General features: G+C 36.1%; 6 protein-coding genes and 1 long non-coding RNA gene across 14 annotated transcripts; 4 read left to right on the top strand and 3 right to left on the bottom strand.

The window, feature by feature from the left end:
• Nucleotides 1–54: 54 nt before the first annotated feature.
• On the bottom strand, nucleotides 55–3,081 carry LOC104785459 (ribulose bisphosphate carboxylase/oxygenase activase, chloroplastic). Of its 2 annotated transcripts, none has more exons than XM_010510682.3 (7): nucleotides 2,595–3,081; nucleotides 1,782–2,098; nucleotides 1,588–1,693; nucleotides 1,416–1,501; nucleotides 861–1,333; nucleotides 492–773; nucleotides 55–339 (listed from the first exon to the last, which is right to left on the bottom strand). In XM_010510682.3, exons 1-7 carry the CDS (start codon nucleotides 2,637–2,639, stop codon nucleotides 224–226), a joined length of 1,425 nt encoding a protein of 474 aa, XP_010508984.1. In that variant the 5' UTR covers nucleotides 2,640–3,081; the 3' UTR covers nucleotides 55–223. The 2 variants fall into 2 exon arrangements, with proteins under 2 accessions (XP_010508984.1, XP_010508985.1); XM_010510683.3 differs by having other exon boundaries at nucleotides 481–773; nucleotides 2,595–3,071.
• Nucleotides 3,082–5,088: 2,007 nt separating this feature from the next.
• LOC104785455 (protein HESO1) lies at nucleotides 5,089–8,415 on the top strand. Of its 2 annotated transcripts, none has more exons than XM_010510676.3 (9): nucleotides 5,089–5,310; nucleotides 5,896–6,046; nucleotides 6,308–6,472; nucleotides 6,577–6,755; nucleotides 6,855–6,950; nucleotides 7,061–7,130; nucleotides 7,213–7,343; nucleotides 7,448–7,558; nucleotides 7,664–8,415. In XM_010510676.3, the coding sequence occupies exons 2-9, from the start codon at nucleotides 5,908–5,910 to the stop codon at nucleotides 8,273–8,275; spliced, it is 1,503 nt and encodes a 500-aa protein (XP_010508978.2). In that variant the 5' UTR covers nucleotides 5,089–5,310; nucleotides 5,896–5,907; the 3' UTR covers nucleotides 8,276–8,415. The 2 variants fall into 2 exon arrangements, with proteins under 2 accessions (XP_010508978.2, XP_010508979.2); XM_010510677.3 differs by having other exon boundaries at nucleotides 5,145–5,398.
• On the bottom strand, nucleotides 8,416–12,248 carry LOC104785456 (putative methyltransferase PMT11). Its single transcript, XM_010510680.3, has 9 exons — nucleotides 11,091–12,248; nucleotides 10,849–10,998; nucleotides 10,478–10,748; nucleotides 10,211–10,321; nucleotides 9,875–10,034; nucleotides 9,415–9,672; nucleotides 9,193–9,315; nucleotides 8,884–8,961; nucleotides 8,416–8,764 (listed from the first exon to the last, which is right to left on the bottom strand). Exons 1-9 carry the CDS (start codon nucleotides 11,823–11,825, stop codon nucleotides 8,557–8,559), a joined length of 2,094 nt encoding a protein of 697 aa, XP_010508982.2. The 5' UTR covers nucleotides 11,826–12,248; the 3' UTR covers nucleotides 8,416–8,556.
• Nucleotides 12,249–12,502: 254 nt separating this feature from the next.
• On the top strand, nucleotides 12,503–15,368 carry LOC104785453 (BTB/POZ and MATH domain-containing protein 3). 2 transcript variants are annotated; one of them, XM_010510674.3, is made up of 5 exons: nucleotides 12,549–13,148; nucleotides 13,237–13,585; nucleotides 13,679–13,955; nucleotides 14,430–14,478; nucleotides 14,872–15,368. In XM_010510674.3, exons 1-4 carry the CDS (start codon nucleotides 12,751–12,753, stop codon nucleotides 14,447–14,449), a joined length of 1,044 nt encoding a protein of 347 aa, XP_010508976.1. In that variant the 5' UTR covers nucleotides 12,549–12,750; the 3' UTR covers nucleotides 14,450–14,478; nucleotides 14,872–15,368. The 2 variants fall into 2 exon arrangements, with proteins under 2 accessions (XP_010508974.1, XP_010508976.1); XM_010510672.3 differs by lacking the exon at nucleotides 14,430–14,478 and having other exon boundaries at nucleotides 12,503–13,148.
• Nucleotides 15,369–16,214: 846 nt separating this feature from the next.
• On the bottom strand, nucleotides 16,215–18,124 carry LOC104785452 (uncharacterized). 4 transcript variants are annotated; one of them, XR_767363.3, is made up of 5 exons: nucleotides 17,723–18,079; nucleotides 17,261–17,376; nucleotides 17,054–17,162; nucleotides 16,767–16,911; nucleotides 16,215–16,566 (listed from the first exon to the last, which is right to left on the bottom strand). It is a non-coding gene; the product is annotated as an uncharacterized LOC104785452 (long non-coding RNA). The 4 variants fall into 4 exon arrangements; XR_015558237.1 differs by having other exon boundaries at nucleotides 16,767–16,870; XR_015558238.1 differs by having other exon boundaries at nucleotides 16,767–16,797.
• Nucleotides 18,125–20,300: 2,176 nt separating this feature from the next.
• Nucleotides 20,301–23,120, top strand: LOC104785451 (mannose-1-phosphate guanylyltransferase 1). Its single transcript, XM_087452023.1, has 6 exons — nucleotides 20,301–20,353; nucleotides 20,619–20,990; nucleotides 21,493–21,636; nucleotides 21,728–21,790; nucleotides 21,875–22,114; nucleotides 22,202–23,120. The coding sequence occupies exons 3-6, from the start codon at nucleotides 21,526–21,528 to the stop codon at nucleotides 22,871–22,873; spliced, it is 1,086 nt and encodes a 361-aa protein (XP_087308149.1). The 5' UTR covers nucleotides 20,301–20,353; nucleotides 20,619–20,990; nucleotides 21,493–21,525; the 3' UTR covers nucleotides 22,874–23,120.
• Nucleotides 23,121–23,252: 132 nt separating this feature from the next.
• Nucleotides 23,253–25,839, top strand: LOC104785450 (ribonuclease 2). Of its 2 annotated transcripts, XM_010510670.3 has the most exons (9): nucleotides 23,374–23,608; nucleotides 23,828–23,856; nucleotides 23,927–24,000; nucleotides 24,091–24,192; nucleotides 24,335–24,338; nucleotides 24,575–24,666; nucleotides 24,932–25,093; nucleotides 25,397–25,481; nucleotides 25,638–25,839. In XM_010510670.3, the coding sequence occupies exons 1-9, from the start codon at nucleotides 23,418–23,420 to the stop codon at nucleotides 25,685–25,687; spliced, it is 789 nt and encodes a 262-aa protein (XP_010508972.2). In that variant the 5' UTR covers nucleotides 23,374–23,417; the 3' UTR covers nucleotides 25,688–25,839. The 2 variants fall into 2 exon arrangements, 1 of the variants encoding a protein (XP_010508972.2); XR_015558235.1 differs by lacking the exon at nucleotides 24,335–24,338 and having other exon boundaries at nucleotides 23,253–23,608.
• Nucleotides 25,840–26,118: the final 279 nt, after the last annotated feature.

Below are 26,118 nucleotides of genomic sequence, written 5' to 3'. Positions count from 1 at the left end.
TCTATTGGCTACTCTGGCTAGTGTGTATACTATGCATTGCAAGAAGAAATGTAGTTTATGATAAAGGCAATTTTAAATTATCAATGTGTTGCACATGATCATAAAAAAAGAAAAGAAGAAAAGATGACAAGACCCAATCCACAATTACACAAAGGGGAAAAAAAAAAGAGACCCAAAAGAGACAATAGGAGTAAAAACAGCAATTTAGTAAGTAGGAGAATACTCAAAAGTTGTAGACACAGGTTCCATCGTCACTTCTAGCCGTTGGATCAAAGTTTTGAGCCGCAGGATCAGTACATCCTTCAGGAACAGGTAGGTTTACTTGCTGGGCGGCTTTGCCTGCAATTCAAGTAAGTTTAACTTCAGAAACCCTAATTCCATTTTCTTTTCTTTTTTCGTGTCCTCTTCTTTTATCATATCCAATTGATTCAATCAGTTGGGCTAACCAAACTGAAAAGAAAAAAAAAAAGAAGTTCAGACCTGGTCTTTACCGTAGAAAGTTCCGCGGTCGATGGCATCAGCGTTAGCATCTCCCAAGGCAGCCTGGCTGAGGTAGGTGTCGGCAAGTTGGACTCTCTTGACATTATCTTGTTCCATCACAAGCATGTTTCCATACTCCATAAGCTTCTCAAGAGTCATCTCGGGTTGCTCGAACTTGGGAGGTCCTTCCCTTGAGTTCACCAGCCTCTTTCCGATCTTCTCCACTCCAAGTCCCTCAACAAACTTCCTCACTTCATCATCGTACACTCTCGCCCTCAAAGCACCGAAGAAATCTGTCCATACGAACATGAATTAGGATCTGCACAAGTTCCTCCTATATAGACAGAATACGGGTTAACGTTAGCCAGAATCTTTCTTACCGATGGATTGACCAGGGAACTTATCAACAAGGGTGACTATGTCCTCGTCTGCGATCTTGTCGGTCTGGAAGATACCCTTGCAGACACCAATACGGTCTTCACGGGTAGGTGCCCAGTAGAACTTCTCCATACGTCCGTCACGGATGAGAGGAGCGTAAAGGGTGGAGAAATCGTTACCGGTGACAATGATTGGGACACGTGCGTTCTCTTCCTTGTTGTACATTCCTGGGAGCTGGACGTTGGTTGGGGCATCAGCAATGTTCATGAGTGTTGCGTTCACCATCTGGTTGTTGACAGTGTACTGAGTGGTACCACCCATACGACCCGCACCAGCATCAAGATCGTTGATGAAGAGACAACACATCTTTCCCTTCTTGATCATGTCAGCTGCCTCACGGTACCTCTGACGGATAAGCTTGGCTGGTTCTCCTGCGTTTCCACTCTCAAGCTCTCCAGCACTCATCATGATTGGGCTGCAAAAAGATTTTAACTTTTTTAGATTTTTTTCGATGATATTAAAACGGGTCGAGATCGGAGTTTAATAACTGAACTCACTTGATACCCATCTTGGCCATGACAAGCTCACACTGGAAGGATTTACCTTGACCTTTGCCTCCCCAAATACCCAAAATAAGTGGAACCTATGAAAGTAAAACAGAGCATTTCAAGATCAATCAAATTGTGTAATAACTCAAAATTGCAACCAAAAATAGTCTTAAGTAAATACCTTAATGTTAGGCAAGGTCAAGAAGTTCTTGGTGATGTGAACAACAAGCTTGTCCATGAAAGCAGGAGCAATGTAAAACCCATCCATCATGTTGTCCAAGTTGTACCTATTCCAAGAAGTAAAGACAATTTAAAACCAAGATTCTAAAATCGATATAGAACTAATGAGAGATCTAAAGAGAGATGAAAACTCACTGCCTAAGGCCTTGGCTGATGTATTCGTATGAGCTAAGGACAGCGTGGTGAGTTCCGGTTCCCATAGGAGCTTGGAAGACAGAGTCAACCAAACCCTTTCCTCTGGTGATGTCTTGTTGATCATCAGACATGTCGTAGGCAAGACCCTTCCATCTGTCTCCATCGGTTTGTTTGTCTTCTTTCACAGCCAACACCTTGAATGATCCGTTGCTCTTCTTGTTGCTCTGTGCGAATCTCGACACAGTTACAACTTTGTTTCCCAAGAAGGTCGACGCTGGGGCTGATGTAGCTCCAGATCCTGACCCGTTTAAGCTCAACTGCAACAAACAACACACACAAACAGGTCAAACACCAATCTTGAATTTTAGTTCATATGGTTCAAGAACCGGTTTAGAGACTATTCCTAAGGATAATAAAAGGTGTTCAATCGGAAACCAAACCGAACCGGGTATAAGCGGAAGATTAAACCATACTTTATTTTGGTTCACACAGTTCAAGGTACAGAATTATTCCTGAAGACTCTACAGTTCTAACCTATCTGAACCACAAACTAAACAAACATAAAGTAAAAATCCTACAAGACTACAGTTTCAGTGCAATTGTACTATACTTTCCACATCGGTTTGAACATAGTTCCCAAGTAGAGACCAAAAGAATCATCAAAGTATCTTTAGATATCCTAGTTAAAGTACCAGATTCTTCTGTTCTGTCAGAGAATCTCAAAGTGATGCAAAAATGTCAAATTCTTGAGCTATAAGTATAATTAAGATTCACGTTAACATTAAACCAGTTGTGAAAGAGATTGAAGTGTACCGGAGCTCTGTTGATGGCACCGACGGTGGAAACTGCGGCGGCCATATCTCACGACTGCGACAAGTGTGCAACACACAAGAAGCTGAAGAGAGAGAGAGAATTTGATTGGTTGAAGAAGAAGAAGAAGAAGCAGTGAATGAGAGATGTTGGTGTGGGCAAGAAACAGAGAGATTTATAAAGCGAGTGATCAGCAACCAATTCGTTATCTCTTCGTCCTCCAAGTTTAACTCTCTGAACGCCACACGATGCGGATTGGCCAACTTGCCACGTGGCGCCACGAGGAAGATGATTAGGAGGCTTCTGTTTTGATTGGTCCACGTGGAATATGTTTTATGAGGTTGTAGTGAAATGGCTGATTTGTGCCACTGGATTTGTCTTAGCTTGGAGTGAAGATTATTACATTATTTATTACCACATATGCTTTTGAAAATCATTGTTGTTGCTTTTTTTTTTTCTTTTTTTCTAAGGATTGAGGTTAGCCATTCATATGTGATCATGATACTTCTACACTCTTCTTCGTACGATACCATTCCAAATTTTGGATAATGACAATTACTTATTGATAAGTAATGTTCCAAATACGGTGTAAACTGATTGGCTGAGAGAAATTGTCTTAGCTAATAGGCTAGATTTCTTATTTTATCATACAACATCCATTTTTTTGTTGTATTAGCTAAGTTATATGAAAAAACGATGTGGTTACCAAATTAACCATGGATTTAATTACCAACCGTTAACAACTAATTAATAGTTTTATGGATAAGATACTTAGTTTATCCCTTTAAGATGTGGAGTAAAAAAGTTCAAGATATATATAATTTCTAGATAGAGTGTTTAAAGCTTAAAATCTAATTATGTGTTTCCTTCTCTAATTATGAGTGATGGAATTGCTTGCAATATGTACAGTTTGTGTCCTAAAATTACTTTATGTGGTTGGTTTATGAGAGGATAAAAAGTTTGCGTTAGATGTAGACATGTAGTTAGTAAGTTGTTCAATTGCCCATTTAACTACACTAATTAGTGGATAAGTCTTTCTACCATTTTTTGCCAAAGCTTCTAATTTTATGCTAACTTTCATACATACATATACAAATATATACTTACTTCTATGACTTTGGTGGTTCTTACAAACAAATCATAGTAAAATAATCTCAAAATTGACTTTTATTTTCCAAAGTGATAACTATCATAAATTATTTATATATTTTTTCTTTTTGGTCATAACTTATTGCCACCTCATAGTTAATTACTAGCTCTAAATAGTAAAAACATCTTATCTACTATTTTTTTAAAAAACATTTGTTTATGCATAAAAAATGCAAAACACTAAGCCATAAAATGAAACATTTTATTTGTATATGCGGAATATTTTTCATCCTCATTCCTTATTTATCTTTGGTAATTCAACCATTGTATTTCATGACGATCGAGTATTATTGTATCACAATTCACAGGCGGAGTCACAAATTTCCAAGTTTAGGATTTGTTCTCTATCGACGAATCAATATATATATATATATATATGTGTTTTTTTAAAAGAAAAGTATATATATTTCTTATAGGCAAAAAGGGAGCAACAATTATTGATATGATATCAAAATCAAGGACAAATGGACAACATGTAAGAAACTAAACTATTGCTAACAAATGTAGACTTATTCTCACAATGGTAGTGTTAACAAAAGTTTGAGTGAGATTTTAACTTTTCAGAAAGGAATCTTTTAGAAAAATAACTAAGATAACAAAATACTTTAAGTGTCCAAAAGAACATGGTAAAAAGATATGCAAATTTTAAGTACCCACAAGGGATTTTAACCAAAAAAAAAAAGTATCAACAAGAGTAAGTGATGGTTATAGTATACATGAGATTTTAAATGTATCGGGCTTAGAAGATAAAAATACCGATTGAGTTTAAGGTGTAAAGACTTTAATAATTTTAAATCCAATTTTAATACTTACACAGTTAAAAAATAAAAAGCATTCCTTAATTTTTTCTTACTGCCAATTTCATTTTATTTGGTCTTGTTAGTTGTTATGCTCTGTCTTTCTTAAAGCCTACAATTTAAGAGTTATTTATTTGTGATGAGCTATTAAAGTATAAAAGAGGTTGCATCAAAATCATACAGTAAGCAATGCTAAAAAATGTTTATAATGAAAGTAGATTTGAATTACTATTCACTCGTTTGATAACTTAAGTTAGAGATATAATAAGTCAATAACATCAGATTTTAGATGATTTTTTTCTTTTATAAAAAAAATTTCTATGAAAGAAGATTTTTTTATTTTTTTTTGGTTCTGGTTCAGGTCATTCTTCGACAAATGATCACGACGAGTGAGGGCAAATGCATGATAGAAGAACGTAAGAACATTTTTTGTATACCAAAATATTTGATTGAATTAACTCTCTTATCTAATTTTTTTTCCCCCAATTGGTAAATCCAACAATGTATTGTAGTAGTATTTTGTATATTTTGAATTAGTTAATCCGCTAAAAAAAGATGGTCACATCATGCATTGATTCATTCACTGAATAAAAAAGCAAAGAAAGACAAGTTTCCTTAGTCGCATTGAATTGAATAAACTAAAAGTAAAACCTTCCACAAGTGCAGAGACTTTTCATTGTCTTCTTTCCTTGAGAGCGCATAATTGTTTGAGAGCAGTCTCAACTCTCAAGTTGGGTGACTCGGTACGGATCGCTGATTTGGGAGAGAACGAGGTAGGAAAACCCTAGATCGGAATTTGATTCTGCAAGGGTTTCTTCATCTCCTTCGAAATCATCATTCTCTAAAGTTCTAGTGGACTCGGTACTCAATGTTATATACTGATTGATTCTTTTTTATTAGGTTTTGGGTAGAGTTTTGATTTCACAGTTCTGATGATGATACAAAATTGTGGGCTTATTGGGGTTTAGAGAATGAAGAATATAATCTTGCTTTTTTGGTTTTAGTGACAAAAAAAGGTTGTTCCTTTGGAGTAGTTAGTGAGAGAGAGATATCAAAAAAATCGAACCTTGATGACGTTTTTGTTTTATACGCTTGTTCATGTCAAGAATTTACTTTGATTGGAGATTTTAAAAGTGTAGAAAATGAGGAATTTTGCTTTTTTGGGTTATATAGTGACAAAGGTTATTACTTTGGAGTAGGTGGTGAGCCTTGACGTTTGTTTTAGTGAGATTTTGGTTAGAACCAGTGGTTTAATCATAAGAATTTTACTTTGACTGGAGCTTGTGAAGTCTTTGTGTTACTGTTTCGTAATGTTTTCTTTGAGATAACTTGGCAATGTGTGTTTGTTATTGTTGTAGAAGAGCCAGACGATGAGTAGAAACCCTTTTCTTGATCCTACCCTTCAAGAAATTCTTCAAGTGATTAAACCTACACGAGCAGATTGGGATACAAGGATCGGAGTGATTGATCAGTTGCGTAGCGTTGTACAATCTGTAGAATGTTTAAGAGGTAATGACTCTTGATGCACTCTTGTGCTTCTCTCAATATTTTTAGTACTACTGTCTCTTAATGCCGTGAACCATACCCACCATGGATGTGATTATGATTTTGAAATAAAAGATAGTCTCTACTGAATTTTTAGTTGCAGAATAGTAAAAGTGGTTCAATGTTACTCTTTCCCGCTATTGTCCTTCTGTAAACCAATGATTTCATCTGTACTTAGAAAAGAAAGTTGCTTATAGCCCATTTTTCTGGTTTTGGTATTGTTAGGTGCTACTGTTCAACCCTTTGGATCTTTTGTGTCAAATCTCTTCACACGATGGGGAGACTTGGACATCTCTGTTGACTTATTCAGCGGTTCTTCTATCTTGTTCACTGGAAAGAAGCAGAAACAAACTTTACTCGGACATTTGCTTCGAGCCCTAAGAGCGAATGGTAATTCGTTTATCTTTGTTTCACTTGTTTTTTTGCCTTATGTTTAAAGTATTCTTTTCATGTGGCGATTTGTCTCACCTCCATAATCATGCAACAAACAACAGGTCTATGGTACAAACTGCAATTTGTTATTCATGCGAGAGTACCCATTCTCAAAATCGTGAGCGGACACCAGAGAATTTCTTGTGACATATCTATTGATAATCTGGAAGGGCTTTTGAAGAGCAGGTTCTTGTTCTGGATCAGTGAAATAGATGGGAGATTCCGTGACCTGGTTTTGCTAGTAGGTTAACATGCAAATAAAACAAGATTGGTGTGTATCTCTAAAGGTTTAATTTGATTCTTTGACATATACATATCTCGTGTATTCTACCATTTATAGGTGAAGGAATGGGCCAAAGCTCATAATATCAACGATTCGAAGAGCGGGACTTTCAACTCTTACTCTCTCAGTTTGTTAGTCATCTTCCATCTTCAGGTAAGATAGATGTTCTCTATTCATAGATTCTGCTGCCTTCAGCCTTCTGCAGTTACTGCATCATTATAAAAACATAGTGTTTTGATAATGTTTTGTGTTGTTTGGTACAGACTTGTGTGCCTGCAATCTTGCCTCCTCTAAGAGATATATATCCAAAGAGTGCGGTTGATGATCTGAAAGGTACCTTCTATGAAAAGGTTTTCAAGCCTAACCACATAACAGTTACGAGCTTTTGGGATTTTAGCGCCATAGTCTCTTGTAGGTGTACGTAAAACAGCAGAGGAAAGTATAGCGCAAGTTACTGCTGCTAATATAGCGAGATTTAAATCAGGCACAGCAAAATCAGCCAACCGAAGCTCACTCTCGGAGCTTTTGGTCTCGTTTTTTGCAAAGGTGATTTGATTTCTCATACATTCTAGCTTTAAACTTTTTGTTTCGCTTAGTGTGTAACATCCATTAAAGTACTCTTGATTCTGCTGTGTCAATGTGTCTATCAGTTTTCAGACATAAACTTGAAGGCAAAAGAGCTCGGTGTTTGCCCGTTTACTGGAAGATGGGAAAACATAAGCACCAACACTACATGGCTGCCAAAGACGTACTCACTCTTTGTAAGTCTCCATCTCTGTCTTTCTCTTATCCTCTTGTTGAGTTATATACATCGTTATGGCACCATGTGAGTCTCCCGATTAAAGTGTGAATGGTGTGTGTTTCAGGTTGAAGATCCTTTTGAGCAGCCGCAGAACGCAGCAAGGAGTGTGAGTCGTAGAAATTTGGACAGAATAGCTCAAGTATTTCAGATCACATCGCGCCGTCTTGCCTCAGATTGCAATAGAAATTCCATCATTGCGGTTCTGACAGGGCAACACATTCACCAGTCTTTGTACAGAACAATAAGCCTCCATAGTCAACATCATGCAAATGGTACGCACAATGTTCGTAATCTGCAAGGTCAGTCTAGGCCATGGAACCAGCAAATGCAGCAAAATTGGTCACAGAGCTACAATACCCCAAATCCACCATATTGGCCACCACAACAACAGTCCCGACCACAACAGAATTGGCCTCAGAACAACCCCAGGAATCTTCAGAGGCAACCATCTGTCCAGGGCCAAACTTGGCCTGTAATCACACAAAGTCAAACACAGCAGAAGAGTCAAAATAAGAATGGGAACCGACCGTTCAAAAATACATCTGCAGGTTCAAGTCAAAATCAGGGCCACATTGGTAAGCCATCAGGTCATATGAATGGTGTGAACTCTGCAAGACCTGCAACAATAATTCCAAGCCAACGCGGACAGATGTGGAGACCGAGATCTGAGCATTAGAATGCGTTGTGCAGACATGGTCAAGAGAGATACTCCCTCACATATTTTTGGATGATTTTGTATTCTGACCTTGGGGCTTTGTTCTATTAATCCTATTGTTACAATCAACGAATTTGCAATTGCAGAATGTTAATACTAAATGTCGAGGACTAGGTAAACCTTTACTCAGTAAAACACCACAATCAAATTTACAGTTACATAATGAGAAGAAAAAAGAAGAAAACAATAAGAGACTAGCAAACAATATATTGTGTTGACTAAGTGCAGTAACTTGTCTGGTATCAAGCTCGTAGGAGACGCTTCTCGCATGTTAGAATCCTGTAACTTGCGTGAGGACCCTCAGATGTGTCACGAAGAGAAGTATGCCAACCCATAGCCTTTGTGATTTCTTGAATTTCATCCATAACATCAATTGAATCCCTAATGTATGCTCTTCCACCTGGTCTTAGTATCCGGTCCATCTCTAATAATATGGTTGACATATCGCATCTGATGCATTGTTTATCATTATTGAAACAAAGACAAATGGTTAAGCTCAATTATAGGCACCAAACGACCACATACTCAGTTATAAATCATTTTCAAATTGAGTTACAGATAATGCTTACCTTTTTCTCTCGATTGAGAAGAGTCCTGAAGCATGTAAGAAGTCATATGTCCTTGGGTATGTATCAAATGGTTCACACCTGTGGTGAATGCAAGACTTATTAAAACAATCAAATCCAGAATCTAAATCTTAGTTTATCTTAAGAAAAATTAAACAGATGAAATGTTTTGCTTAAATCAAAAACATGAGCAGGAAACAAACAAGAATAGTCACAGAACACTCTTAAGGAGTCACCAGATTCTAAGGAATTAACAATACGTTTCATTATTCTATGTTTTTATATGATAGATTGTAAGGAGAAAAATAGTACCAATCGTGCATCACTCCTAATAATCCACGATCATAAATGACAGGCAATGTGTTAGGCCCACTGACAGGAACCACACTTAGAACCCAGCAATCGAGTTTATGATCATTTAGTGCAGCTGCAAATCTGTTAAAGCCAAAGAAATTAAGTAACGAGAGTTAAGCTAAGATACTGAGACATTTATACCATCAGCGAGAGTAATAACATAATTATATTATTTCATACCCGCCAAAACCTGCTCTCATGTCCAAAACGTTTCTTAGTTTCATCTTTTTCCATTTTAAGGCGCGGATAAATCCCCCAACAATTTCATTCCAGAACTTTGACTCTGCTTTGAATAGTTCTTTCCTAGCAATGTAGGAATCAAATTTTATCGTCTGCAGCCTATCAGGTGGAGTATGTAGACGGGCAGGCCATAAGGGGACATTTCCTCCATATCCATTCTCAGGTATGCGACTGATACAAGGTTTCAGATTTGTGTACCTAAAACAAGAAAACAACATGAGACATAGAAAGTGTGATTTTGTTGCACCCATTGTCACAGACCAAAGTTAATAGACCGACTAAATGCAATCAAACAAATTAACTTGAAAAAACTTGAAGTTTAGCAACTCTGGTAGTATAAAGAACATATAAATGTCCTTGTATCACAAAGAAAGAAAAACAGAAAGTTTAGCAGCTGTACCAAACATCGTCGGGGTCATCAGATTCATCACAAAGAGGAGGTTTGGTTCCAGATTCACGACTTAAATAACAATTGTTATTCAAAGGCTTCTGCCAGATTGCAACGTATCCTTCCTTCTTTACCAGTTTCCAGCAAAGGCTAGTAGTAAGATTTAACATCTCTGGAAAATAAAATGTGAGATTAAAAGAGTAGACATAGTGGCAGAATCTATGTAGACAAACAAAATTTTTTCCCTATACCCACAGAGACAATATGTCATTCTAACTTTCCATATTCTTCATTTCGCTAATAAAGCTATGATCACAGCCTACTCAAAGCAGATTAAGAGGATGTTACCTGTCCATTGTTCTTCCAGAGCGGGTTCATGCTTATAAACAGGCTGTGCAGCCCAAGCAAAATATCCTCCAGCGCGCAGCATTCTATTGATCTCAAGGAGCAAAATTCCATCTTTATCACAAAAAATAAAACAGCAGAATGAGAATTTCTCTACATGTAAAAGAAGCTAAGGCCTAGTTCACATAGGGAGTTGAAGCTACAATGGGTGCAAATTTAATAATCTCTTGATGTATTACATGAAGAATCAAGCACACCAGTGAACCTTACCATCACGAGTCCAGTTTATTCTACATCGTGAACAATGAATAAGATCAAAAGCTTGGCTTGGATATAACAAACGCCTTGTAGCAAATGCTGCCGCCATAGCAGGCACACCACGCTCAAGAGCAAATTGAATTTGGTTCTCGTGGACATCTTTTGGTGCAACAGACATTGTCAAGACATCACGTGTCAATAGATAAGCGCCAAAACTCGCCACACCACAACCAACATCCATAGCAACCCTAATATGCTTGCCAAACGTGATATCAGAAACCATCTGCAAAGACAAAAGTCCAGACCTCAACATCAGATAAAAAGATAAAATAGATAGGTGACGACACTAAAGCAAAAACTACTACTAGGGAAAAATGAGCAACCTTAGACATCTGATCCAAGTACTGATCAGCCCCATGAATAAACTGTGTACCACCTCCAGGAAACTTGAACTTGTTCTTATCTCGTGAAATCCAGTTCTGACCACCTTTGTCTTCAACAAGCCGAGTATGAGGAACATTGCTAAACCACACCTATCCATAAGTATAAAATTCCAAACACTACTTAAGCTAGTTCCAAGACAATGTTACTCTAACAAGAGAATGCAAACCAAAAGGAGTAGTACCTCGTCACGGCTTTTAGGCCATGGAACAGGCTGACGATAACCTTTAGGAGGCGGAACCAAGCAATTTAAGCCTTTACCTTTGGCAGGACAATGACGCTCGAATCTCTCACCACGCTCAGTCGATTTAAGCTTCTTGATCGCATCAGTATTATCCAAACAAGGTATATACTCTCTCATGCTCTCACGACACATTCCAAATTTCTTAACTCTAACTCTATCCTTTAAATCGCCGTCTCTTTTCGTTTCAACGATCTCAGTCTGATTCCCCCAATCTTCCACAGCAGCATCGGTCTCAACCTCTCCCACTTCAAAATCATCAGACATCACCCCGTTCGCATCTACTATCCCAAAGCTCTTAACCGGACCAGGCGGAGGAGGAGGAGAAGGAGAAGGCGGAGGTGGAGAAGGCGGAGGAGGAGGATTAGCTTCAACCGTAACCTTCTCCGTCTCAGCCACCACCGCCGACGGAGGCGGTTGTGATTGATTATCGGTATGGTTAGAAGGAATAATCTCTGATAAATTGAAGAGTCTGTTACTGTTGGGAGAGACGGAGACCTCAGGGATCGAGCTGCTGCCGGCGGAGGAGGTGGAAGAGGAGAAGAAGATGAGCTGTTGGTAGCTATCGTCGGACCAGTGTTTGCCTAAGTAGAAGAAAGCGACGGTGACGAGAACTAAGGCGGAGATCTTGACGAGAGTAGGGGATTTGAAGAGATCGCCATTGGTGAGTGGTTTCATTATTAGCTTGCGCGTTAAGGATCAGCGATCTCTTCTGGATCTGCACACAGTGTTGTGCGTGTGTGCGAGAGAGAGACTAGTTAGTAATATTAATAATTTTACAGTTGTGCTGGTTTTTGGATTTTTCTAGCGTTCGGTAAAGTTGCATTACAAAAGAATTTGCAGAATTTGCAGAATTTTCAGATTCAGTTACAAGTTCACAAATTTGCAGATCTCTAATTAAATTGGCAGTTTTGTTTCTTGGTTAAGTTAATTGTATTTTCTTAAAAGGGGGATTTTTTTTTTGTAATATAGAAAAGAGTCTCTAAAAATAAAATAAAAAAACTTTTAAAACATCATTGGTTTTTTAACTAGAATTTTGTTTTTAACACTATTAACTTGATTTTTTTCTTACAGAAAAAATGGCATAAATTTTTTACCATTATTCGTAAAAAAATTGGATACATTATTACATTTTATATGAAAATAATGATTAACATTTTTCTAATTCATTAAAATTTGATAGAAATTATATTTTGGAAGCAAATGATAAAAAGATACTACTAAAAAGACAAATTATATTCAGACTAGAGAATATTTATGGCTATTTATATACACATTAAATGTTTGTCTTAACTCTTAATCACAGTTTTCTTCTGATATTAGTATATTACCAAAAAAAAAAAAAAGGTGAAAATGAAATTAAAAACATTAAAGACAGAGGGGCACACACTCTCATCTCCCATCTCTAACAAAGTACAACACTTCTTTTTTAAAATTCATTCATTCCCCTCAGAAGAGGAGAAGAAGTCCATTTAAAAAAAATAAATAAATAAAGACACAAAAAAAAAAAAAAAAAACAGTTTCCCCCAAATCCGATTTCGATTTTTTATGTTCACAGTTCTCAAATCGGAAAATTCCTCTTAAGAAGACGACGGGGCGAATCATGACCACCGTCGTTAGTGGTGGTGTAGAGCAGCAGATAATACCCGATTCAGTATCCACCTCGTTCATCGAGACGGTGAATGGTTCGCACCAGTTTACAATCAAAGGCTACTCTCTCGCCAAAGGCATGAGCCCCGGGAAATTTATTCAAAGCGATGTCTTCTCCGTCGGTGGTTACGATTGGGCGATTTACTTTTATCCCGACGGCAAGAACCCTGAGGATCAGTCCTTATACATCTCTTTGTTCATCGCTTTAGCTAGTGATTCTAATGATATTAGGGCTTTGTTTGAGCTCACGCTAATGGATCAGAGTGGTAAAGGAAAACATAAAGTGCATAGTCACTTTGATCGTGCTCTTGAAGGTGGACCTTATACGCTCAAGTATAAAGGAAGCATGTGGTAATTTTAGTTAGATTTTGCCTTTGTTAAAATTAGTTTAGATTTGAAAAATGGTTAGAGTCTAAGTTGTGTTTTGAATTTTTTGCAGGGGTTACAAACGTTTTTTCAGAAGATCAGCTTTAGAAACTTCTGATTACATAAAGGATGATTGTCTTGTTGTTCATTGTACTGTTGGTGTTGTTAGAGCTCGGCTTGAAGGTCCAAAACAGTATGGCATTGTGTTACCTTTGTCTAATATGGGACAGGGATTGAAAGACTTGTTAGATTCTGAAGTTGGTTGTGATATAGCTTTTCAAGTTGGAGATGAAACTTACAAAGCTCACAAACTGATTCTTGCGGCACGCTCGCCTGTCTTTAGAGCTCAGTTTTTTGGACCAATTGGGAATAACAATGTGGATAGAATTGTGATTGACGATATTGAACCTTCTATCTTCAAGGTAATTTTTTTGTTAAGTGTTACATTGTTAATAGGTTGTTGTTACATGCATTTTACATATTCTACTGACTTGTGATCTTGAAATTTTTTATAGGCTATGCTTAGCTTCATCTACACTGATGTACTTCCTGATGTGCATGAAATTACTGGGTCAGCTTCTGCTAGTTCGTTCACAAACATGATACAACATCTCTTGGCAGCTGCTGATCTCTATGACCTTGCAAGGTTAAAGATATTATGTGAAGTTCTGCTTTGCGAAAAACTTGATGTTGATAATGTGGCAACAACACTTGCCCTTGCTGAACAGCACCAATTCTTCCAGCTCAAAACGTTCTGCTTAAAATTTGTTGCATCTCCAGCCAACTTGGGAGGTACGTGTTGTCATGTATATGCATGTTTTCTTGCTTCAATTGCAACAGTATTATCATGTGATGAGATAGTAGAATGTATAGGTCCTGCTTTGAATTGGTTTTACTATTAATGTGGTAAACTTTGTTTAAAGATGATGTGCTGCCATGGAGATTTTTCTCATCAGTTTACAACTTTAGCTATACCTTGACTTTAGAAAACAATGGCAATAGTAGTTGAGAGAACAAATTTATTAAACTATATATATAATCCACTAAATTTTTTAAGATTCCAAACATATCGAAACCTTGTATGCATGACCATCTACCTTTTTTGTATTATCCGGCTTATATAATGCATTTGGTGCTTGGTGCTTGTTGCTTGTTGCTTGTCAGCAATAATGATCCATTAAAGATGTTGGGTGTATTATTAATGGAAGTTTGTTGAGCTAGTATACTTGTTTAACTTTCTTGTTCTTATGTTCGATTTGTATATAGGAGACTCGATGCATGATTAGACGGCTTGAGGTTTATCATCCTCAACTAGGTGCGATAATAGTTCTTTTGGTTTTTTTTATTGACAATCTAGTTTAAAGACAATGCCTAGCCAATGGGTAAAATATGTTTTGCATTCTGGAAGATAGAGATTATATAGCACATACATGTCCTGGTCTTAATGTTGAATTTCACGTAAATGCTAGTATTCACATCTAAAGGCAGAACTTAAAACTAAATATTTCTTTCTTTCTCTAGAATTGAAACTGGTGAATTTTAGCTCACAAGACTTCCATTAATCACCCAACATCTCTTCATCGATAATATGTTTCTTTTCCAACATCACTTTTTAGCTTGTCTGTAACAGAGTGCTATCAGTTGGATGATATTATTGATGAAGAGAATCCAGGAAAACTAAAAAGTAAGTTGATGTTGTTTTGTGCAGCTGTAATGAAGTCTGAAGGGTTCAAGCACTTGAAACAGAGCTGTCCCACTTTGTTATCTGAGTTGTTGAACGCTGTTGCAGCAGCAGATAAGAGCTCGACGAGTGGACAATCGAACAAGAAAAGAAGTGCGAGCAGTGTCTTAGGGTGTGACACTACAAATATGAGGCAAGTGAGAAGGAGGACATAGGATTCAATCCAAATGATAGTAGTAAGCTTTCCTCGCGCCTTGTTTTGACAGTTTCAAATGAACTCTGGTGCTACTTTACTGATCTGGAAGCAAAGCATAAACCAAGTTTGGTTTGCTCAACCTCGTTATTGTAATGAATAATTATTGTTCGTAGTATGTCAACAGTAGTGTAAAGCTTTTAGGCAATAGACATCTGATTACTTTTCAGTAAGTATCTTGTCTTTGTCTTTGAATTCTCTTCAGTTTTAGAGCTGTTTCCGTGTTTGTAGAAAAAAAAGCTTATTATATATATATAATTGAATCGTAAAACCGTTTTCCCATAATCATAATGAAGTCGTAATTTTGTAGAGACATGAAATATGACTGAACCAAACTGTGTCTGTCGAACGTTTATATCTATGTGACAAAAGAAAGTTCAATTCAAACCCCTAAAGACGTTCTAAATTGCTACGATTCTCTTAAGAAAAATTTGGGAAACCAAACGAACCGATACGCTTAAACCAAATTCAATTACAATATTGGATAAACCAAAACCGATACTAACTGTCACGTAACCGAGGAAAACCATATCGCATATTCTGGTAATTTTTTTAAATTGAGTACACAATAGTCAACAGATATGCATGAATAGAAAATTAAATTCAAGTCGCTATGCATATTGAAATCATGTTTGACTATAATGTATGTTACATTTAGAAATAATGTGATGATTACGATACAAGCACGGCTTAAAGAAGAAGAAGAAGAAGAATCTATGGGCAAAAACGTCGGTGAGTCAAACAAAGCTGAAATCAAGGGGCTGCCTAAACTACGACTTCGACGATGATGTTGCTTCGGTATCTTTCCACAACTTCTCTTTTCGTGACCCTTTTCACTTCTTTACTTCAAATTAACCAAAAAAATTATATTGTATAATAAACTAAAGTATTGTTAGTTTGTTAGACCATCATTAGTGGTGAGTACTCCTTAAGTTACTCTCATATTAATTAATTATATAATTAATACTAAATTAATTAAAGCAATCCTAAAAGAATTTAAGCAAAATCACTCTATTACTAGAGAACTCCAAAGAAGGTTACTCAAGCATTTAAATAATAATTTTTTAATTTGTGTTTATTAATTATCAAACTTTAATTATCTAAAATGATAAAACAATTATTTAAATTTTTTATATTACATAAAACAGAAAACAATTAAATTTTACAAACTTTGGAACACCAAAACTTTCATTTTTTGATGTCTACTTTAAATGTTTCTGAAACACCAAAACTTTCATTTTCTGAGTGAACTGTTCTAAGACAAAGTATATCGGAACTAGCAATATGTACAAAAGTATTACCAAGACTTCGGTTATTGATGCCAACAAGCTCGATCCCTTCTATTCCAAGAACACGACCCATTTCTTGATAGATTGTTGCAAAAACTTGTTGGCTGCAGGGTAAAATTTCCTTCTCAGCATCACTGTACCGAGCTCTGTTGCACTTGCATCACCACTCCTAACTTGCTCCTTCAGATTATTAGAAACATAGAATCCAGATTTGATCAGTTTAACAAAAAAAGTTGGGCAAGCATGGCTACTTAAATCAGTCCAATGTTCATAATATCCAGATTTATCATGTTAGAGATATCAATTATTTCTTCAATTCTGTTTACTACCACAAAGGTTACTACTTGGATCACATTTAAATAGTTGTGAATGCAAAATACCTGCAATTATTTAGCAGAGAGGTCAAGTTCTCTACACACAAGTTAACAGTCACATCAAGTTCTTCAAAGTCGGTGTTATATCGAATTTGGGATACACATTGCTACTGTTGTCGAAATCACCATACAAGAAATCACTACAGTCCAACTAAACACACACACAAATCTCAAAGACCAAAGCTCTTGAATTTGTTAACAAAAGGCAAAACAACTGCATCACATAAAACTAGAATCCTAATTCAACAAAGGAAACAACCAACAAAATAAAGTACTGAGAAACAGTGAATTACCTGGAGCTTGTGCTGATGAAGTATTGAAAAGACAAGTAAAAGAAACCAGTAGACACAACAAAAGCAGCGAGATTCTCACCATCTCCTACTCAGAGTCTCAGACCCAACACTTCGTAACAGTTTCAACACATAAATGGCGTTACAAAACAAAGGAAAAACATTCAAACATGCTAAGGCCACACTAGTAAACACAAACACATATGTTACCTGCAAAACGAACCAGTAGTTGGCAACACTAACAGGCCCTACAAGAACACTCTCGAGAAGCTGATCATAAGTCTCATCTTCTGCGGAGCCTACATAGATCAGTTTCCATTCCAAATCTGTACCAAAAGCAAAGCTGAGGTCTAAGTACTGAACAAACCTAATGTTATCATAGCTTTACACCATACATTACAAACAATCATACAAAACACTAATCAAAGGCGAGACCTTTGTGCAAATTGATCAATCCCAACTAATAAGACATCATGACTTCTACAAGTATACCCAAAATCCCAAAGTTTCAATCTTTATATTGGTATCACAAATCATAATCAAGCATGAATCTGATATAGGAATAAGGGTAGATCACAATCAGTAAGAAGAATACTAAAACCCTCAATTTACAAAACCAAGCAAAATCATCAATTTTTCAAATTCTGGGGAAGAAAAGGAGAAACTTTTTACCGTCTTTGACAGAGTTCAAACACTCGTAAGAGGGAACTTGGCCGATGAAGCCGAGATAGTTTTCCTGAACGCCGAATCTATGAGTAAATCAATTGAATTTTTGCGGTCTCTAGATGAATTGGTTTCGATTCGCTGTTTGGATCGACAGAGAAGAGAGAGAGATGGTCGAGGAAGAAAGAGAGAAGAAAATGGAGAAAAAAAATTTCTTTTTTATATTTACGCATCAATGAATCAGAATATGCCACGTAGCGTTGCTATTACCGTTCCTTAATTCCTTCCCAGGGAATCGATTCTCTTCTAAATCGACTAAAAAAAAGTTTTTTATTAAATTTTTGGGCCCCAATTATAAGAGAAACTATGAGAGAATTCCCCAGTAATGATGCTTTTACAATGTGTGTGTGTGCAATTGTGCATATGGGGTCACCGCGGGTCTCTGCGTTAGCGGCGCGTTTGATGGTGGCGTGTATATGTCAAAAATACTGAAATAGAATATGCTTTTAACCGTTACATCTGCGGTTCTTTATTCCTTTTCTTTTTCTTTCCCCTTCCTAATTTAATACCTTAAATAGCTTTTTATTCAATATTACGTTATGATATACTGTAATGTTGTACCGTATCATGTATGTAGTATATATGTCAACGAGTAAACTAATAAAAATTCTTTAAACTAATACTATAACTGAATTCTAATATAGTCTTAAATCTTTTATTCACATCAGGTACCAAAAATATATGTATCAAAACCGGTCCAATACCAGAACATATTTGATGATCTAAACAAACAGACAAATCAGCTTCTTTACATTAGTTAATATATATGCGCCACTGTGTCTGTCTTAAAAAAGAAATAAAGGTAATCAGAATAAGAAAAATCGAAGGTAGTTTGTCGGTGTCACGTGGGGGAAGAGAGCATGTGAAAACAAACCAATCAATAATTGGAAAAAAATAAACTGTGAATCATTTATCATGTGATGGATCTGATTAGGTATATTCTTTCGAGCTCGTTTAGTGTTCACAGCCTCTGGTACGCAGCTTAGCTCTTCTTATCCTAACGATTGGCCCCCATAACAGAGACATTACACTATAGTACAATTCGAATGCGTTTCTAAAACTACTACTCCATACTCAAAATCGAATCTTGGAGATTCTTTTTTTTTTTTAAATGTGATTATTCAATTGCTAGATTACTAGCTAGAAGCCAAGTTTCTTAAAGTTCTAGATGATTTGACTACTAATGACATTTTTTACCAAACTAATGACATTTTTTTAATTATATACGAGACAATATAAATATCTCGTCTGATGTCGAAATGTTACACCAGACCTTACCCACATAGATATATCGAAAAGTTAGTTTGTGGGAAGCAAAACTAACTAACAAAACAACATTCTCAATTCGACAAAAGAAACGTAAGTTTAATAAAAAAATATCTACAGAAAATTTTTATGATGATACAACAATGAACAATCATTCGTTAAAACCACAACCATTCAACGAAATGTAGCTTTTGTGTGATATGGGGTGATTGTGATCAATATTTAAAATGTATAAATTTTTTTATGTTGATATAACAATCATTCGTTAAAACCACAATAATTCACAACATTAGCTTAGATCATATAAAAGGTTTAAGTAATAACGTTACGGGACTAATAATGGCTTGCAACTTCAGCTTGGGTTCTTGGCATAAGAGTTCCTACTTTCAACTCCATTTTTTCGTTTCAATAATATGCTGAGATTGATGTATCATAAATTGTACTCATCAATGCAATGTCATATTCGTCTCCTATGTATGTGGGTTCCTATGTCTCTCTCAGTCTCGTCATCCCACTCCCACTTGGGCATGTGGACTTATATATTTGTAAATCGGCTGGTTAACACTACTAGCTATATGAATCCTCTCAATGTCGTCGATCAGGAGTGATCAGACTACTGACCTAAGAATGTTCGTTCATAACAGTATTTTATTGGTAAACAAAAAAAGTGTCTAGTAATTTTAATAAGTCCCTTCAAAAACACACACACATTCGTTGATTAATTTTCTTGTTAGCATTTACAATTGCAAAATCATACTCCCTCTATTTTAAAATATTTATAGGGGTGTATTGAAACAATGATTTTGGAGGATTTTACGTGATTTAGAAAATTTGTAATTTTTATAGATTTTAGGGAAGTTGATATGATTTGTGGTAAAATTCTTTCAAATCCCACCTAAAACCATGAGATTTGGATTTCTGTATTTTTAACTAACCAAATCCTCTCAAATCCTACAGAATCCTTAAACCTTATTAAAATCCAAATCCATAAATTGTTTTGAATAACAGTAGATTTTAAAATAGATTTTTAAATCATCAGTTCAATAATAGTCGATTTCAGGAAACTTTTTAAAATCCATAATTGAATAACATAGGATTTGTAACTTTTACACAATGCATATGAAGATTTTACCAAAAAAAACACGCATATAAAGAAATAATTACTTTTAAAAACAAAACTGTATAATATTAAATTAGAAATTAATCTAAAAATTACATAAAAACTTGTATTATAAAATAAAAATACTTCTTTAAACATCATATATTATCGGAGGGAGTATATTTTTATATTATCAAAGAAGACCCTTAATTAGAGTGTAAGACCATCTCTATTGTATTTCTCTATTTTTTCCTCTAAAATATAGTAACTCAAAAATAGAACACTGTTTTCCTCCAATATATTACTCTATTTTCACCTCTATAATAGAGGTAGTGTAAAAAAATAGAGGTGAGAATAGAGTTGCTCTATATATAGAGCAATTCTATTATTTTCTCTATTTTATAGTAAAATACAGAGTAGGGTTGGAGCAAATATTGCTCTATAATAGAGATTTAACTATAAAATAGAGTGGGGTTGGAGATGCCCTAAGCGTCTCCTCGGAACCTTTAATTAAATTTACTTCCTTCAACAGAAACAAAAAGTCAAAACTTCAACACGCAAAAATAATACAATCAAGATTGGTTTCTATATATATTAAAGTTTTAGTTTTTATTTTAGTACAGTAAATAAATACGCACTCTGTTTTTTTTCTAATTATCAATGGTGTGTATATATATAAACGAAAGGGGTCAGCTTTGTAAAGAGAACTTGCCTTTCATTTTTTGCCAACGACCGCTCCTTTCTTCCTTCATCACACAGCTCAGCCTGACGCTACGTTCAGGCTGATCTCTTCCAATCCCCCACCCCCAAATCTCAGATCTCTGATCCGGCGCTGAGATCTCTTCCTCAAAGGTAATGCCTCTTGGATGTGTGATGCATGTCCCTTCATTGAATTCTGTCGGTTTATCGTTTCATTTCGATTTTGGGGTTCAGATTCTCGAGATTTGTATTCGGTTCGTCAGTTCTGTATGCTTGAGTCGATGATATAACGTTCCAGCCATTGTGTTTAAATCTTGAAATGATGAATCTTTTTTTGGGTCCGATCTGGGTTTAAGCTGGGATTTTGATTGAAGTTTATTGATAAATTGCGTGATCCGACATTTGTAATTGAGCTGTTGTTGTCTGATCAGCTTCGGAATTTTGGAAAAAACGCATTTTTTTTTTGGTTATCTGAATTAGTGTTTGTTTGTTGTTGTATCCTTATGATTCTTTTGTGCTTTGGATCTGAATTTAATTGTATCTACTTCGATTAGATCTGAATGCTGTTTTTTTTGTGGGTGTTCTGTTTCTACCAATGTTTTGTCACCAGTCATAATTTATCTTTGTTAAGATCTGACGTGTTGGGATTTTACAGGTAAAAAAACAAGAATTTAAAAAGAGCATCAAGATGAAGGCACTCATTCTTGTTGGAGGTTTCGGTACTCGTTTGAGGCCATTGACTCTCAGTTTCCCAAAACCCCTTGTTGATTTTGCTAATAAACCCATGATCCTTCATCAGGTAACATAGCCAGCTTCTTTGTCCCTTGTTCCAAGTTATGTATGATCTCATGACTCTTGTTTTTAAACCGAGGCTTGTATTCTTTGTGTAGATAGAGGCTCTTAAGGCAGTTGGAGTTGATGAAGTTGTTTTAGCCATCAATTACCAGCCAGAGGTGAGAGATACTCCTAACTCTTCTTTGCAGCTATTTCTCTGTTTTACATGTTTGTATTTACCATTTTTGCTCTGTTTCGATTAGGTGATGCTGAACTTCTTGAAAGACTTTGAAACGAAGCTAGAAATCAAAATCACTTGCTCACAGGAGACCGAGCCACTAGGTACAGCTGGTCCTCTGGCTCTAGCGAGAGACAAATTGGTTGATGGTTCTGGAGAGCCCTTCTTTGTGCTTAACAGTGATGTGATTAGTGAGTACCCACTTAAAGAAATGCTTGAGTTTCACAAAACTCACGGTGGGGAAGCTTCCATAATGGTGACAAAAGTGAGACTCTCGAACCTAAATACTCTCCAGTTATGGTATAGTATGTTTATTCATCTAATGTTGGACTTGCATGTATATTGGTTATAGGTGGATGAACCGTCTAAATATGGAGTGGTTGTTATGGAAGAAAGTACAGGAAAAGTTGAGAAGTTTGTGGAAAAGCCAAAACTGTATGTAGGTAACAAGATCAACGCTGGGATTTATCTTCTGAACCCATCAGTTCTTGATAAGATTGAGCTAAGACCAACTTCGATCGAAAAAGAGACTTTCCCTAAGATTGCAGCAGCTCAAGGGCTCTATGCGATGGTGCTACCAGGGTTTTGGATGGACATTGGGCAACCCCGTGACTACATAACGGGTTTGAGACTCTACTTAGACTCTCTGAGAAAGAAGTCACCAGCCAAATTAACAAGTGGTCCACACATTGTTGGGAACGTTCTTGTTGACGAAACCGCCAAGATTGGGGAAGGATGTTTGATTGGACCAGACGTAGCCATTGGTCCAGGCTGCATTGTTGAGTCAGGAGTAAGACTCTCACGCTGCACTGTCATGCGTGGGGTGCGCATCAAGAAGCACGCATGTATCTCAAGCAGTATCATCGGGTGGCACTCAACAGTTGGACAATGGGCAAGAATTGAGAACATGACCATCCTCGGGGAAGATGTTCACGTTAGCGACGAGATTTATAGCAACGGTGGAGTTGTGTTGCCACACAAGGAGATCAAAACAAACATCTTGAAGCCAGAGATAGTGATGTGAAAACAAAATGTGTTATTACTATGATTATTATTATGTGTCTTTCTTTCTTCTCTCTCAGCTTTTGCTTTTTAATTCTTCTTAATTTGGCTTTTTGAATAAGCATCAAACCAAAACGCTGTATATCTTTGTTAGGGTCATTTGGTGTTTTTGTTTCTATTTTTTTTTTTTGTAACTTATCAAAAAAAAAAACCACATTGTCTCATTGATTTTGAGATACTTTTGATTGAATATTTCATTCATTATGAAAGCTTTCTCTGAACAATTCCAAATTCAATAGGTGACACAATAACATGGGTTTTGTTTATGGGACCATTCAGATAAGAGAAACAGGACCATTAAGAACCGTAGAAGACTTGTGTTAGGTAACGGTTAATTTCTCAAAGATCCCAATCCAATGGGTTTATCTAGGCCGAATCTAAGGTGAAGAGGAATATTCGTTGAATGTGAAAAGACTAAAGTACCCTTGATTTCCCTCCACATAAACAGTAAACCGGAGAGCTAAATTAAAAATTACGGTTTCGATTCCAAAATTAGAAAAGAGTCGATGGCGTCGCGTACATGTCTTCTCTTCCTTCTCGTTGCGTTTCTCGCCGGAGCACTTGCCGGAGACGTCATTGAAGTCAATAGATCTCAGAATCAGAGGGAGTTCGATTACTTCGCTCTCTCTCTTCAGTGGCCTGGAACCTACTGCCGCGCTACTCGTCATTGCTGCTCCAAAAACGCTTGCTGCAGAGGGTAAAAGCTTCCTCGATCTTTTCTAATCTCAGATTGAAATTTTTCCTTTTTTTTGTCGTGTAGCTGAGGATCTGAATTCAATTAGTGTTTGATCAGAACAATAGAGATTACTATTAGATTTGATAAATCTGAAATCTCGATTGAAGTTTTAGTTATAAAGATTTGGATTTTGAGTTTGCTTCTCTAAACTAACTTATGTGTTTCTTTTTTTTTTTCCAGCTCTGATTCTCCAACTCAGTTCACCATCCGTAAGTTAAAACTCTTTTCAATCTTTTGTTTCAGTTTCAGGACTCAATGTGTTTGTGTGTGTGTTTGTAGATGGGTTATGGCCTGACTATAACGATGGTTCATGGCCTTCTTGTTGTTATCGATCTGACTTTAATGAGAAGGAGGTACAAAAATTGGTCCTTGTTCAATATACAAAGTTCATGTCTTTATTATATCTTAGGAGAAGTTTCTGAAAAAGAAGAATGTTTTTGTAGATCTCAACGTTGAAGGATGGTCTTGACAAGTACTGGCCTAGTCTTAGTTGTGGTTCTCCATCAAACTGTCATGGTGGAAAAGGGTCCTTTTGGGGCCATGAGGTTATTTTTTTTCTTTCACTTCTATTAGACACGGATAGGTGTTTTCCATCTCCCGTAACCTTTTCTTTCAGTCTTCACCAAAACTAACTGAGTTTTCCTTTGTTGGTTTATTATGTATCTCTTTTGCAATACACGCTGGCAGTGGGGTAATTATTTTCAATCTTTTTACTTCTTTAAATTTGAATTTTTCTTTTAATTTCCTTCCACATAGTTTTATATAAGAGTTTGATTCATTGGTGTTACTAGAGAGCTCCATGCTTAAACTTAGAACCTTTTGCTCAACAGTGTGTATAGTTAGCACAATATGTTCTGGTTTGATTTTGCTGATTCGATAATATAGGTTCTTTCTCTAACGATTGTGCTGATAATTTCTTATTTTCAGAGAAACATGGGACTTGTTCTTCTCCTGTTTTTCGTGATGAGTATAATTACTTTCTTGCCACGCTTAATCTCTACTTGAAGTATAATCTCACGGTAAGTGTTCACAGAGTTTAGTTTATGCTGTGATATGATGCATAGTGGACTGGTTAAATAAGAAAGTTGGGTATACACAAGAGTTAATTTTGCTTGCATACTTGTGCAATGGAGTTTTTCTTTATGATGTATGATCATGCATGATGCATCTTATATTTACTCTGTTCTGTCAGTTTATCAGTTTGTGAAGCCACTTTTGTACTTTTTTATTGGATAAGTTCTTAATGCCAGTTTACAATCTCTGCATCTTGTAAATATGGAATAGGATGTCCTTTATAAAGCTGGCTATGTTGCTTCCAACAGCGAAAAGTATCCTCTAGGAGGTATCATAACAGCCATTCAGAATGCATTTCATATCAACCCTGAAGTGCAATGCAAAAGAGATGCAATCGATGAAATACGTATATGCTTCTACAAGGATTTTAAGGTCTGTTTCTGACATCTCTTTCATCTTAGGTTGTTGATTTCCTTTTGAAAGTCTTAGGTCTTGTTTTAGTATTATAATTCATAAAGAACCCATTATAAGAAAACTCAAATATCTTGTGTCCAAGCGTTGTGAAATGTGTCAAACAAACTCGTAAAACCATATGTAGAAAATTGTTTGGTTTCGTAAGATTTGCTGATCATTGACATTATTATTGCTTTGCCTGGTTTACAGTCGAAGTATTTTGCTACATTCTGAGAATGGCACCAGTTTCTGACAGTGTATTTATTTATTTCATGACTACAGCCCAGGGACTGTGTTGGTTCAAAAGATTTGACATCGAGAAAATCATGTCCCAAGTACGTCAGTTTGCCGGAATACACGCCATTGGGTAAGTAAATTTCAAAGAACGTAAACCATTTTTTCATATCTTGAACGAGGCATATATAATTGCAAGTAGTGTGGATTCCTGATTAGTTGGACAAGAGCATTAGATAAGTGATGGATATATGATAAAATGATAAGACATATATTTTGTGTTATGCAGATGGTGAGGCTATGGTTCTGAAGATGCCAACAGATAGAGAAGCTCTATGAATGGGAGCCTTGTTATTTACTTAGAGGCAATACATTACTTGTCTCTGATGTTGTACTTTTACAGCCAAACCTATAAACAATGAATAAAGATTGGCTTATTATCGTCTTATTTGATATGAATCATATTACTGATAAATCAAGTTTCTTTCTAACGATGGAAATATCAGACAGGTCCATAAGAAGATTCAAATTTTGCTCTGTTTTATGGAATGAAAACTATAAAATTTGGTTTAGGGAGAATTTTCAAAATAGTTTAAATGTACATCAAAAACAGATCACTGTGATTTGTTTAGGTTTAGAGGATGTGGAGAACGATGCCGCGATGCCTGAATACGCCACAGCGGTGTGGTAGGACATGACTATGTAGATATGTACAACGATTAGATGGGATAGAAGAATACAGAAAATTAAGTAAAATAAAACCCAAAACT

The sequence above is a fragment of the Camelina sativa genome, chromosome 5 (genome assembly GCF_030686135.1).
Source record: "Camelina sativa cultivar CO46 ecotype springtype chromosome 5, ASM3068613v1".
NCBI classification, from domain to species: domain Eukaryota; kingdom Viridiplantae; phylum Streptophyta; class Magnoliopsida; order Brassicales; family Brassicaceae; genus Camelina; species Camelina sativa.
This window is presented reverse-complemented; position numbering and strand designations above follow the sequence as displayed.